This window comes from Pristis pectinata, chromosome 2, assembly GCF_009764475.1.
Source record: "Pristis pectinata isolate sPriPec2 chromosome 2, sPriPec2.1.pri, whole genome shotgun sequence".
Taxonomy (NCBI): Eukaryota; Metazoa; Chordata; class Chondrichthyes; order Rhinopristiformes; family Pristidae; genus Pristis; species Pristis pectinata.
The window spans coordinates 61,401,229-61,416,100 of record NC_067406.1 but is presented as its reverse complement, the minus strand read 5'-3'; the positions used below and the strand labels follow the sequence as shown (position 1 = coordinate 61,416,100).

Sequence of the window (14,872 nt, the reverse complement as noted above, 5' to 3'; positions counted from 1 at the left end):
GCAGGACTCAGCAGAGTAGGCCTCAAGGTTCACGGTAATCTGCTATGAACTACACAGCCTAGTCATAAATGAGGGTTCATACCTTGTCACAGATTATCTACAAGCTGATTGGAGCAGGCAACCTAGAAAGCAAACAAAACTGACTGCTACCAATAAAAACGTCAACTGTTGCCATTTTATCTTCCCTCTGTTGATGATCATACTGGCTTCCTCCTCTCCGATGCACTCCTTCCCAATATGATTTCCATACCTGTGACTGCTAACATGTATTTTCAGAGCTATATGCTGGCATTAAACAGTACAGACTTTTTTTTAAAAAACTGGTGGTGGTGGCAGCAAAAACTCACAAAACCACCCCATGCTAAGGCACCTAAAACATGCATTCAAAAGCACAGGTAAGTTTATTTCCTTCACAGGTTGAACAGCAAATCTGATATGTTGCCTTCTCAAATTGAATAGCCATGGGTTAAATGTGCATCACTTTCAGGGTTTTCAGATTTGGTTTTGTGGAATGTTTTCCTTTTGGGCTGATTATCAAAATACAAAGGCACTCCCCATCCTCCATGGAAATGAAAGCAATTCTCAAACCACTCACTATTTTAGGTTCTGAATCTTTGCTACATGAATTTGAAGGAGGGAACAGAGTTGTTTGACACATTATATTTATTCCTCTTACAAATCATCTCATTCCCCCTTTCTAATCGAACAATTTACAAACAAATACTTTCACACAACTAGACTCTAAATTATAAATCCATTGCAACATCCTCACTTTTTGCCTTCTATGCTTGCGAGCAATGTTACTCAAACACCTTGGAAGGATTCAGGAAGAAATGTTTTAAATTATACACAGTAGATAGCAAGCGTAGACCTAGAAAGCAGATGAATAAAGATGTGTTAATGCATTCTTTGTCAGGAGGATACATGTTCTACTAACAGACGTGGAATTTTATAGATAAATGAAGTTAAGATACAAGTCATGGATGAACTACATGAATTTCAGAAAAGGTAAAACAGGTTGAATAATTTACTCCAGTTAGAATGTTCAGTGCTTTTTCTGTGTTTATAAAATCTGAATAATCCTACAATTTGAATTAGGCAACAAAAAATAGTACAGAAAAATTCAAATGCTTAAAAATATCAAATAATTTGAATTAAGCAACTGTGAATATGTGAATTGTGTTGGGAAACTTTTTGGGAGATAAAGGGGTAATCTAAGATTTGTTTGAGCACTTGTTCTGATTACCAAAGATGGCAAGATAATTTTGGGGAAAGAGCACAGGCTATGCTAACAAAGTAAACCTGTTTGAAAGTCTGATTTTAGCTCATGGTTTTGAAGTTAATTGGGGATTTAAACATGCCTGCAAGCATTAAATCAGAGCTCTACAGATTTAGCAGAAGCATTGAAAAGACAATTTTCACAACACGGTATCTGCATCCTCTACTTACCCACTTTCTTTACAGGTGTGAGGTGCTCAGGCTGATGAACAACAGCATCAGGATAGCTCACACCATGATTGGGCGGCTCAAAAATTGAAAATAGGGTAGCAGAGTGGTGCAGCTAGTAGAGCTGCTGCTCACAGCTTTAGGGACCCAGAGTTTGATCCTGATCTCCAGTGCACATCCTCCCTGACCACATGGGATTCCTCCAGATGCTCTGGTTTTCTCCCATGTCCCAAAAATGTGAGGGTTGGTTGGTTATTTGGCCAGTGTAAAATGCCCCTAGCGTGTAAATGAGTGTTAAAATCTGGGAAGGAGTTAATGGGAATGTGGGGCAAGTAAAATGGATTAGTACAGGATTAGTGTAGGAATGGGTGGTTGATGGCTGGCATGGATTCAGTGAGCCAAAAGGCCAGTTTCCTAGCTGTCTCTCTCTGTGACTTATTCTCAGATACAGCACTCAAAGTGACGGTATGAGATCTGTAGGCAGAGAGGACCTGCACCCAAGGGGGGGGGGGGGGGGGGGGGGGGGTGGGGTGGTAACTGGCTTCCTTTCCTCCTCTAGGCAAAGGGGGCCTCATAACAAGATTCCCCTTTCCCAAGATCTCCATTGATGTAGCATAGCATTCACTTTCTTTAGGTGACATTCTGAAATAACTTCTATAAAAAGGCCTGATAATTTGCTAGCATGTCTGGAAAAATTCTTCCAGGGAGTCCCAGATGTTTTTTCCAAAAGGCTTCTTAAAACTCTAGCAGCAAGTGAAAAATGAAAGCCTAGCAACGACTTTAAGTAACACTCCAAATCCTTGAGAGAGATTGTTAGTTACAGTGCATACAAGAAGCACACTCTCACTTTGAGACTAGCAGACAGATTCTTAATTATGCCCCCAGTTGTTTTTGGTATGTGGTTCAATTCCTTCTGGAAAAACCGCATCCTATGATCAAGGCAAGCTAAAAATTTGAACCTTAACATCCACTTTGGGCATTTGAGGTTTCTCTGTAGCAACCCTAGAAAATAAGATTACATGAGATTTTGGAAGCAGGCTGATCAAATAGTTTCTGAAAATACCTTTAAGAAAGCTAGAAATCAAAACCAATGCTTCAGATGAAAATGGAGAGACCATTAGAATTCTGTTTTCTATTCTTGGCACCATCTCAGAAAGGATATTGTTTTGCTTTGGAGACTGTGCAGCAGAGAATAATACCAAGTCTGAAAGTATTTTGTTTGGGGACAGATCAGATAAGCTTGCTCTATATTCCTCGACTGCTGGAAGGTGAAATCGATATCCAAAATGATCAAAGGATTTTCTTTAGCAGTTAAATAAAATTAATTTCCTCCAGTGAGGAAATCCAGAGGGAGTATAATCTTAAAATTCAGAAATGGCATCAGGTAGCACCTTTTTACATAAAAATACACTAAAATCTGAAATATTTCTCATGTGGAAGGATGTCAGGGGTCATGGACTTTGTCACATGCAGTGAACTCAAGACATACAGGAAGTAAATCAAAGTCCAACTTTGATGAATGTGGGGATTTCAGCTGGATTAGTCAGTCAGCAATTCTGGGTGGTGATTTCAAACGCTTCAATATTTTCCTTTACACTCATGTTCTGCCATCAGAGGACAGTAATATTTGAGCCATAAACATACAGCATAGAAACTGGTCCTTCAACCGATCAAGTCTGCACTGATCATCAACCATCCATTTTCATGGATTAGTGGTTTAATTGGGCTCTGCCAATCACAGCAATGTGACTGGCCAATATAACCCAAGAGGGTTGATGAGGTTCATTCACTCAATATATTCAAGACAGAGATAGCGTTTGAGATGTTACGTAATCAAGGGATATGGGGTTAGTGAAAGAAAGTGGTGCTGAGGTAACAGATAAGCTATGTTTTTACTGAATGGTGGAGAAAGCATAACCTTACACTTTGATCCTTTGATTGAGGAATCACTTAGCCCTACCTACAGCCTGTTACTTCTCTTGAATGGAGTAGCTTCATCAGGTTAGTAGCTCATCTTCAGGAGGAAGGAACAGTATGCAAGGTTTCCAAATTTGCGGATGATACGAAAATAGATGGAAGGGCATGTTGTGTCAAGGTTACTGTTATTCTGCAATGGGATATAGATAAATTAGTGAGTGGGCAAAGGACTGGCAAATGGAGTTTAACGTGGGGAAGTGCGAGGTCATGCACGTTGATAGGAGAAATCAAAGGGCAAGTTGTTATCTAAATGGAGAGAGACTGCAAGTGAGTGAAGTACAGAGGGATCTAGATGTTCTAGTGCATGAATCACAAAAAGTTAGCAGGCAGGTCCATCAAGTAGTTAAGGCAGCAAATGGCTCTTTGGCCTTCATAGCAAAAGAGGTTGGGGTTGGAGTTTAACAATAGGGAGGTTTTGTTGTAATTATTAAGGGTGGGGCAAGGTCTCAGCTGGAACACTATGTACAGTTTTGGCCCCCTTACTTTAGAAAAAAATATAGTAATATTGGAGGCAGTGCAAAGAAGATTCACCAGGCTAGTTCCTGGGAATGAGAGTGTTGTCATACCAAGAGAGACTAAATAATTTGGGCCCATATTTCTTGGAGTTTTAAATATACATCCTAAGGGAGCTTGACAGGGTAGAAATTGGAATGTTTTCACTAGTGGGAGAGTCTCAAACAAGCAAACATAATTACAAGGGGCCAGTAATTTAAAACTGAGATGCATAGAAATTTCTTCTCACAGAGCATGGCAAATCTCTTGAATTCTCTGTTCTGACAGGTAGTGGAAGCTGGATCATCAGAAGTATTTCGAGTGGAGATGGATAAGTATTTGATAGATTGAGGAATAGAGGGGGACGGAGAAATGGCACAGAAGGGAACTTGAGGCCAGCATAGATAAGCCATGATAATATTAAATGGCAGGCCTGGCTTGAAGGGCCTGATAGCCTAATCCTGCTCCTATTTTCTTATGTTCTGGTATTCATCAACTATTCCTGACAAGCTCTTCCATTAAGTAAGGATTTGTCCCGTTTTGACAGTAATAGCAAGACAGCATAGTGATTACTTAACAGGGCCAATAATCAGGAGAAGCAAATTCAAAACTCAAAAACACAGGTGGGAAATTCAGTTAGTTAAATAACAACAAAAAAATGCTAGCATCAGTAAAGGTGACCACAAAACTAGCAAGTTACCCTCCCTTACATCAGTCTAGTCTAACTGTAACTCCAGATACATTGACTTTTAACTGCTCTTTGAAATGGCCCGACAACAATATGGCAAAAATATAACCAGATTGATCACATAGCACTGAATATGAATTTGATGAAGGAAAACAGTGTTCAACTCAGGGAACCCTGCAGAGTCCTCTTCACAAGGATCTGGATGTGCCACCTCATAGACTAAATGAGCAATATATTCATACTTGGAGAATTATATCTTTCAGCCACCCTCTCCAACTATTCATCGCCATCCATAGATATGTATTTTCCCATTGACGGGATGGACCAGAGTTGGCAGCAGAGTTATATTCAGTCAGGAAAGACTAGGATTCCTCAATGATGATTCATGCCACAAGGTCTCACAGCAAAGCAAACAAAGGCAAGGAAATCTCTTGTAGACCCATCAACATTCCTCAGCTGATGGTGACAGTAGCAAGGGTGCTGAATGTACTGCAAACGCAGGACTTCAATCACCAAAAATGGTAACATCATCACTGATTGAACTAAGTCCAAGTCCTGAGTCCTGAAGGAATAGCTACAAGGTTAGGTCTTGCAAGGGTGGTGAGAAAATTAGTGAGGAAGCTTTACAATCCTACCGATCTGTCACATGACAACATTAGTTAGAATGTCCTTGTGGAGATGGTCTTGCTTTCACACCAAGGATGGCCTCCTTTACACTGTGTGGCATAGCCCTAAAATATGGGTTAGATGTAGAATGGATCTACCCAGTCCTTCCATGAGTCATTGCAAACTGTAAGCAGCAAGTAATCTGTAGTCCTGTGGACCAGTACATTCTTTACTATACCATCACTACTAATGCAGGCAGGGATACTGTCCTGATTCAGTGAGAGTAGAAGAGCTTGCCAGGAATAGCACCATGAGTACCTGATAGTGAGGTGTTAACCTGATCAAAATCTGAGTATCAGCCATAATATTTATGCATTGCCTAAAGTCTAAATTCTTTAATCTTACCTGAAAGAACACCGAATTCCCTAATAAAAGGAAGCCATGGCTCTGAAAATACAACTAAATTTAATCAGAAAAAAAATTTCATATTTTTCCCCTGCCTTTCTTCCCCACAAAAATCAGCAGCAATAAATTTGGCAAAATATTTAATGAAATATTTTTTTTCCTCCTCTACTAGCAGGGTCAGTAAACTTATGAAGGTTGTATTTGAACACAAGAATGATTAACAAAACATAATTGACAACCTATTTCCAAAATATTATCAAAGTAAACTGTTTCTATTGTGATTCTGGCCTTCAATGTGTCCAAAAGCTCCATCTACCTTCTCCAGCCTAGTTTTTTTATGCTCCTCCTAGACAGCAAGTAACTAATGCAATTTGCTAGTTCTGCAACAGAGCTTCATAAATCTTCAATGATTTAAGTTCCACCATACAATATCAGCAGAATCACATTATTAAAGCACCTTAACAATCTCTGAAAGAATAATATCCTCATTTGCACCAAGTCAAACAAAATGTATTGTTTCTTTAAAAGGTAACTGGTCATTTATTTATATGCATGATTCCTTGATAACTAGCTAAACATAGAAAATAACTTTAACATCTGGTTGACCAGGAAACATTAACGTTATATAATTCTGTTTGAATAGGTTGTGGGGTTCAAGGGGGAAGCATAAAAATTAAAATGCATCTACACTTGTGAAGTAACAGGCTTGATCAAAGAGAGCTTAGTGTAGCCAAGGGTCTCTGTATTTAAAAAAAAAAGGTCTAAGATTTTCTACCTAACTGTGCTGGCCAATCAATATCAACCAATAAGTTCAGGATGATCCTCCATACATGGCAGGCAAACTAATATTTTGCAAAAGTAACGGAGTACTTATCTCATCATTTTTACATGTGTAATTTTTATATCCTGGGTAGTAAAATGACGTCAAGGTACCAGAAGAAGATTTGATTTTTTTTGAGGAGTCAAGAATGCTGAGCTAGGAACTCTGTCACCATGGTACATACCCAAATGACTTCTCATTGCTGCAGTCATGAGCCTAATTTTTTCTTCCTCCTGCCCGTGTCTCCAATTGGATTTTCTGGGATGATATGCCATGTCCAAGAACTGGCAATAAAATTCCAGTGCTGGTTGGATAAACTTTTGTGTTGGCTTTCTTAATTCTGAGTGTTTCAAAATAAGCATTCAAGGCAGTGGAATCTTCTGTTTCAAGTTTTCTTTTTGTTAGAACCTCTTTTAAGTGGTATCCCTGAGAGGTGGTAGACACCTAAACATAAATGCATTCCTTATCAAGATGCTACACGGGGAGTTTCTAATCATAATATAGAGAAAAGTATTACATTTGTCCATACAAACAAGTAAAAAACTTTTAAAGAGTTGATAGTTGAATATGTAATAAACAGTACAATTTTTCAACTACTATCAGCAAGACCAAAGAAATAACGGCCAACGTGTTTATTCACCACTGATATAGAATGGGCAATGACTGCAGAAGACATGAAAAAGCATGCAAGATTTTTCAATCTTCACATGTGCAGACCTTACCCCTGGAGGGTCTGTGTGTGGAAAACCTTAACTGAAGGAGAAACATAGATCTGGTTATATTTGCTCTGCATAAAAATTGAATTCATTTAAAAACAAAAATGATGAAATACATAACAACAATTCACTACTTCTGAACAGTTGAATGTTCATCATCAACAATGCAGGTATTTGATAAGTAACAATCACTCAAAATTTCTGGACTAAATATGTGTCATTCAAATGAATTATTGCTCTATGTGAACCATTCTCATAAATATATAACACTGAAAATATGAGAAGACTTATGTAATAGCACTTGTTGGAGGAGATGCACAAGGATATTGTTAAGACTGGAGAATTTTAGTAATGAAAGACTATCCATGTCAAAATTGTTTTCTTTAGAACCAAGGTGGCTCAGGGGTAATTTAGTTGAGGTATTAATAGTTATGGGAGGCCTAGAGAGGATGCAGATTCCCCTTAGCAACAACATAAATATCTGGCTGAAAAATTAGATGAGAGTGGGGAAATTATTTTAAGCAAAGAACAGGGAGACAGCCTGGCTGTAAAGGGTGGTAGAGGCAGAAACCCTCAACATGCTTATTGTATACCTAGAAGTCACACATCCTTTAAAGATCAAAAGCCAGGATAAAGGAATAACCTAAACACCTCTACTCTAGGCAACATAGAATGGGGAGAACGGACTCTTTCTCTGCCATAAATTTCTGTGATTTTCAGTGAAAAACAAAAGTTTTATTTGTTCTAGACAGTTACAAAGAACTTTCAAAATGCAGCACCGTTTTTGTTACAAGCACAAAGTGTTTCCTTGTTGAAATATTATGCTAATTAAAATCAGAATATAGATCAAATGGCTATTTCTTATATTTTTAAATACAGAAATATCAAACACATGGGCAATATTAAAAAAAACAGATCTGTTTACAATTATTGTACACCAATTCTAATTTCAAATGGAAACTGCCAAGACATTATCAAAATAATAGTTTGAAAATCTTCGTACTAACTACAAGACCAACTGAAAATGGAACTTAGTATCCCCACAGAACTAGCTTCTTTTTATTTCATGGATGATTTTTGTTTATAATACCAACTGGTAAGCAGTTAGGCAGAAGTATTTTAAACAAAGAAAAAAATCCCAGCAAGTTATCAGATCCACTTACAGTTTAAATAATCTGGGATCAAAGAATCACTTTCCAATATTTGAGAGGAGAGGAATTTATAAACTGTTGAATGTTCCACTTCCGGCAGAAAATTTAGAAGATTTTGATCCAGGAGATCTGACTATGAAGAGAAAATGAAACAATTATAGGTCTATACAATTAGAGGTTGACATTAAAAATGTCAAAATTCTAATTCCTTGAAAACAAGAATTGTTTCTGGATGTTTCCAAAACACTGGTAATATTTTCCTTTTTTATATACACGTACAGTGGCATGCAAAAGTTTGGGCACCCCTGGTCAAAATTTCTGTTACTGTGAATAGCTAAGCGAGTAAAAAATGACCTGATTTCCAAAAGGCATAAAGTTAAAGATAACATTTTTAAGCAAGGTTACTTTTTTTATTTCCATCTTTTACAGTTTCAAAACAACAAAAAAGGAAAAGGGCCTGAAGCAAAAGTTTGGGCACCCTGCATGGTGAGTACTTAGTAACACCCCCTTTGGCAAGTATCACAGCTTATAAACGCTTTCCGTAGCCAGCCAAGGGTCTTTCAATTCCTGTTTGGGGGATTTTCGCCCATTCTTCCTTGCAAAAGGCTTCTAGTTCTGAGAGATTCTTGGGCCGTCTTGCATGCACTGATCTTTTGGAGGTCTGTCCACAGATTTTTGATGATGTTTAGGTCAGGGGACTGAGGGCCATGGAAAAACCTTCAGCTTGTGCCTCTTGAGGTAGTCCATTGTGGATTTTGAGGTGTGTTTAGGATCGTTATCCTGTTGTAGAAGCCATACTCTTTTCACCTTCAGCTTTTTTTTTGTTTACAGACAGTGTGATGTTTACTTCAAAATTTGCTGGTATTTAATTGAATTCATTCTTCCCTCTACTAGTGAAATGTTCCCCGTGCCACTGGCTGCAACACAAGCCCAAAGCATGATCGATTCACCTCCGTGCTTAACAGTTGGAGAGGTGTTCTTTTCATGAAGTTCTGCACCCTTTTTTCTCTAAACATACCTTTGCTCATTGCAGCCAAGAAGTTCTATATTAACTTCATCAGTCCACAGGACTTCTTTCCAAAATGCATCAGGCTGGTTTAGATCTTCCTTTGCAAACTTCTGAGCTGAATTTTGTGGTGAGGATGCAGGAAACGTTTTCTTCTGATGACTCTTCCATGAAGGTCATATTTGTGCAGGTGTCACTGCACAGTAGAACAGTGCACCACCACTCCAGAGTCTGCTAAATCTTCCTGAAGGCCTTTTGCAGTCAAACAGGGGTTTTGATTTGCCTTTCTAGCAATCCTACGAGCAGTTCTCTCGGAAAGTTTTCTTGGTCTTCCAGACCTCAACTTGACCTCCACCATTCCTGTTAACTGCCATTTCTTAATTACATTACGAACTGAGGAAATGGCTACCTGAAGACGCTTTGCTATCTTCTTATAGCCTTCTCCTGCTTTGTGGGCATCATTTATTTTAATTTTCAGAGTACTAGGCAGCTGCTTAGAGGAGCCCATGGCTGCTGATTGTTGGGACAAGGTTTGAGGAGTCAGGATATTTAGAAAGCTTTGAAATTTGCATCACCTGGCCTTTCCTAATGATGACTGTGAACAAGCCATAGCCCTAACAAGCTAATGAAGGTCTGAGACCTTGGTAAAAGTTATCCGAGAGCTCAAATCTCTTGGGGTGCACAAACTTTTGCATGATGCTCCTTTCCTTTTTTCACTCTAAAATTGTACAAAACAAAAATTCATCCTGCTGCTCACCCAATTGCTCATTCATAAGTATGAGCCGTCCATAAGTTGGGTATTCATAACTTGGGGAGAACCTACATTTTGTTTTCGTAGAAGTGTGTGTTTATTTGAACATTACATTTTTATACAGTGAAAGAGGATTCAAAATTTAACAAACCCACTATAAATGCAGGTTGCCAAACAATTTAAAAATATACCTACTGGCAAATGTTCAAGTAAAGGAGTCACATTTTCTGACACATGTATTATGCTTCCATCAGTTGTCACTGCTATAAAAAAACCATCCAATGCCTGAAAGGAGAATGAAAAATAATTTCATGCCATATGGGCATTATAGTTGCTATAACAGAACTCTGCAATATTAAACTTTTATTAGTGCCGTTAATGTTACATCCCCACTTTAAATAGAATCAGCACAAAAATAGCAGTGGCCAGAGCACTTCTACATTCGTAAACCTGCAAGTACACAATAAAATATGCAGCAACGTGGCTTTGCTTTGAAAGTCTTGTGTCATTCTACACAGCCATTAGCATTTTTATCAATTGAAACGCAATTCTAAATGCAAAATATAATTAATCATCTAAATTAACAAAAAAAATTCATACGTAATTAAACGGTTCAGAAAACGACAAAATTATATTGGCTGGAAGACTGAGTAATATTTAGAGAATGCTTCACATTTAAATGTAGATAATTTCACTTTTTTAAAATTACATATCTCTGATTCTTGGCAATTTTACACTGCGCATGTTTAGTTTCAAAGATTCAGTCTATAATAATGCCACTGAAATATGAAGCAATGCAAATTTTGGGAGCCTCGTGCAACCCGTTCTGTGCACCAAACTAAGCTACAATATTAAAATCATAAAATAATCAGAAACATCAGGATATCAGTTGGATATGTAGATGGAGAAACTGTTAACGTTCAGAACATTTCACTTGATGAATGATTCTCAACATGACTTGAATTCTGTATCACTCTCCACAGGCACCGAACTACTTGCTGAGTAATTTCAACATTTTTGTTTTTATTTCAGATTTTCAGCACTCGTTGTATTTTGCTTTTGTATGATAGTGCAAAATCTCTTTCTAATTACGAAACACTCTCAAAAGAGCAAGGTTGATAGCTCTAATAGTACCACTCTTCTCAGCTAAATTGCAAGGATTAAGTTGTCCTGTTGGTGCCAGACACTCAATTCGTAGCACTTTTGATATCTTTGGCTCCAGTCCATTCAGACACAGATGCACAAAAATCTAGACTCACACTCCAGGACAGCACAGAATGAGTGCTGCACTACTGGACACATCTTCCTTCTCATAAGAATTAAACAAGGAACCTGCCTCCTTGGTTAGATAAAAAGATTCGAGAGCACTCTTTTGGAAGAGCAAGAAAATTCACCCTGTTATCCTGGCAGATACTTTTCCCTCAATTAACAAAGGTAAAACACAGATTATATTGTCATTGTAATATTGTTCTTTGTGCAAATCTTCTATTCTCCAAATAGCTGTTGTGTAACTTTTAATATTACAACTCTTTTCTTTCCTTCTCTTTGCCTCTCTTAACCTATCCCCAAGATGAGCATCACAAAGTTAAGTCAAACACGGAGGTTATGTGCCTTTTTACTTTGAAAGGTCCACAAATCCAAAGAAGAAGCTTGGATTATTTTCACCAAATGTGACACAAATAAATAAATGAGAGGCACAAAATTCACCTGGAGTATTTGCATTACAGCTACAAATGGAAATTCCCTTTGTAATCAGTGCAATTATAATGCATGTAATCCAGAAGATCAGAAAAAATATAACAGAAAGATTAATAGTGAAAGCAGACAATTGAGAGACTGAGGATTTGCTGAAAAACCCAGCTCAAGTCCAGCTTCTAAAGTTTGGCTACCGTTAGCCAGACTGATACGATCTGTAATTGTTTAGCAGTGCTACTCCTGGGGGTCGGATATAAAGGTTTCTAAGCACTTCAATAATTAAGAGGATTAACTGAATTACACATGGAAATTAACATACTGTGAAACAGCTATTATTTTGCCAAAATTCATTGTGCCTGACAAATGCAAAATGATGCTGGCCTGAGGAATTTTGTGCAGAAATATTGGCAGATACCAATGTAACACCAAAAATTTTCCGCATAACTGAAAGTTAATTTGGAAACTCCACGTGAACACAGAAATCCACAACATGCTATCTGCTGTTCATAATATTTTTCCCAGAATATGTTCCAACACTGAATGAGCGAACACAAGGCTGATGCAATTATCTAGCACTTATACTAGAAATGTGCTTGAACCACCTGGATGGGTAAATGTGTCTTTTCAATAGCATCTTCATTTAGCTGAATGGAGAGAAGCAGGTACCATAGCCAAATGCAAGATTTGGATCATTTATATTTCTTTTCAATTGTTTTAGTGTATTTAAGTCTGTATTTCAACAACTGTTATAATTTTAATAGTTAGAACATTTAGTTTTGCAATGTTTATGAATGCTCTTTAATGTCAGACACATGCTGAGACATTCATACTTTGTAACCACTTTGACCGCCAGCAGTATGGTTTAAAACACAAGAACTAGAAGCAAGAATAGGCCGTGCAGCTCCTTAAAATTGCTCCACCATTCAATAAGTTAATATCTGATTCTGCACTTTGTCTATTTTCTTTCCCACATTCTCTAATTCACAGACGTTCCAAAACAAAAAACTGTATCAGTTTCAGCCTTGAATACACTCAGTGATTTGAACATCCACAGACCATTGAGATAGAGAATTCAGAAGGACTTGTAAACATTTGAAAAAAAATTCTTCATCTCGGTCCTAAATGGTCCATTACTTATTCTGTTTCTCTCAGTGTGATTACCTTTCATTTTTCTAAACCCTGATGTGGACAGGCCAACCTTATTCAATCTTTCGTCTCAGGAATGAATTTATTGAATCTACACTGCAATACTTTAAATACAGAAATAAAAAACACATCGAGTGGTCCATAGTCTTTAAAAGGCTCTACAATCTCAATAAGACTTTCTTACTTTTGCATTCCAACTATCATGCAATAAACACATAATTCACCTTCCGAATTAACAACAGAAAATGCTGGAAACACTCAGCAAGTTAGGCAACACCAATGAAAAAAGTGTCACGAACCAGCAACAAAAGAACCACACTGAGCATGATTCAGTGTTAAAAACTATTTTATTAATTACTACTTATGATAATACGTAAAATAAAAGTAAAAATGTTAGTATGTTAGAATTCAAAAATGTTAAACCTCGAACGTTAACCCCAAAACTAAACTCGTCGTGTGTGTGTGTGACAAAGTCCAAAACTCCAAGTTCCGGAATGATTCTTAAAGTTCAGTTCCGCAAGCCAAAAGGTGGAACATGAGCAAGGGCTTCTTCAACAACCACCGTTGTCAGAAGACGTAGATGTAGGGAAACATAGAGAGAGTAAATACGAAATCCAAATGTTCCACGATGGAACCCAAACGACACTTCAGGGTTTACTCGGTAGTGACTTCCTCACCCCGAAAAGCATCCGAATCGTGGTCGTCCACACATAAATACCTGTTTCCTTCTACAGGTCAGCAATAAAGTGAACTCCACCGGATTACTTCCGACTTCCATACATGGATTTCAGTGGCAAACACAGTTATTGTTTCTCATCCATCGATAGAGAAAACAAGCAGGCTGGTGTCTCTCTCCCTTCTCTCTCTCTCTGCTTCTTCTTCTGACTTCTTCAACAACGTCATTACGTCCTTTATCTTCTATTGACGTAAGCACGCCCCACACACACATACACACACACTCTCTATCTTAAAGGAACTTTCACTGAGTCCGTAACAAAAGGAACAGAGTTAATGCTTCATCAGAACTATTTCAATTTCTAGCTTCCACAGTTTTCTCCCCCATTTTCTAGTCTTCCTAATTTCTTTTTATATTTGCTCGTTGGCTTGACAAACCAGCACAAGGTTGCTCTCTATACCAAGGCTTAGTACTTTATCAACATTTAAGAAGTATTATTCTTTTTACTCAAGCCTCAGATTTTCCCATGTTATAATTTATCCGTCACCATTTTGAAAACTCACTCAGTCTATATTCCTTTGCATTCTCCTCATAGCTCATCTTGTCATCTAGCTTTGATTCATCCTCAAGCTTGTTTTTTCACCTCGAAGTCATCAGTTCAAGTAGTGAATGTGTGTGGGTCCAAAGTAGATTCCTATGGTAGCCTGCTAGTAAAAATGTGCCAACCTGCAAGAGACCCTTTATTCCCATTCTGTTTTCTGTCTTTTAACCAATTCCCCACCCTTGCTATTATTAACTGAACACCTTGGAGCTCTATGTTACACAACAGTGTTTTGTGTGATTCCCCGTGAAATATTTTTTTGTTGCAAAGGACATCTACTGATTCATTCTCATCCACCTTGTGCGTTTCATCCTCAAAGAAACCCTAATAGATTTGCCAAACATAATTTTTCCTTCATATAGCCACATCAACTAATATTACATTATAAATATTTGCTAGCTGCAATTTCTTTCTAGCAATTTCATGTGTAGGGTTCATTAGATCACCCACCTTCCCTATCCTATGATGCTATTGAGGATATGGTTAACTTGGAAGTACAAGACAAACCCAGTGAACCTGCACAAATTATGTGGGGGCCACAAAATCTTGGCCAGTTTAAACAGGCAAAAAAAATCCTTTTAGGTAATGGACTAGATTTAGAGATTTTCATAGCTTTTGATTTATGGAATCTTTAAACTAGTCAATGTAAAACTTCTGGATTTACAAGCAGTTACACTATTTTAATATATCTGTAAC

At 37.7% G+C, this 14,872-nt stretch overlaps 1 protein-coding gene across 10 annotated transcripts in view; it reads right to left on the bottom strand.

Moving 5' to 3' along the window:
• The window catches only part of clocka (clock circadian regulator a), a 93,829-nt gene that overhangs the window by 56,154 nt on the left and 22,803 nt on the right, over positions 1-14,872 (bottom strand). For 9 of the 10 annotated variants that reach the window (XM_052010006.1, XM_052010014.1, XM_052010012.1 and 6 more), the window contains 2 exons: positions 10,254-10,343; positions 8,314-8,434 (listed from right to left, as the gene is read on the bottom strand). In XM_052010006.1, coding sequence (XP_051865966.1) covers positions 8,314-8,434; positions 10,254-10,343 — 211 coding nt within the window. Of the gene's footprint in view, positions 1-6,618; positions 6,801-8,313; positions 8,435-10,253; positions 10,344-14,872 lie in introns of those variants that run through there. The other variant, XM_052010016.1, reaches the window with a different exon arrangement.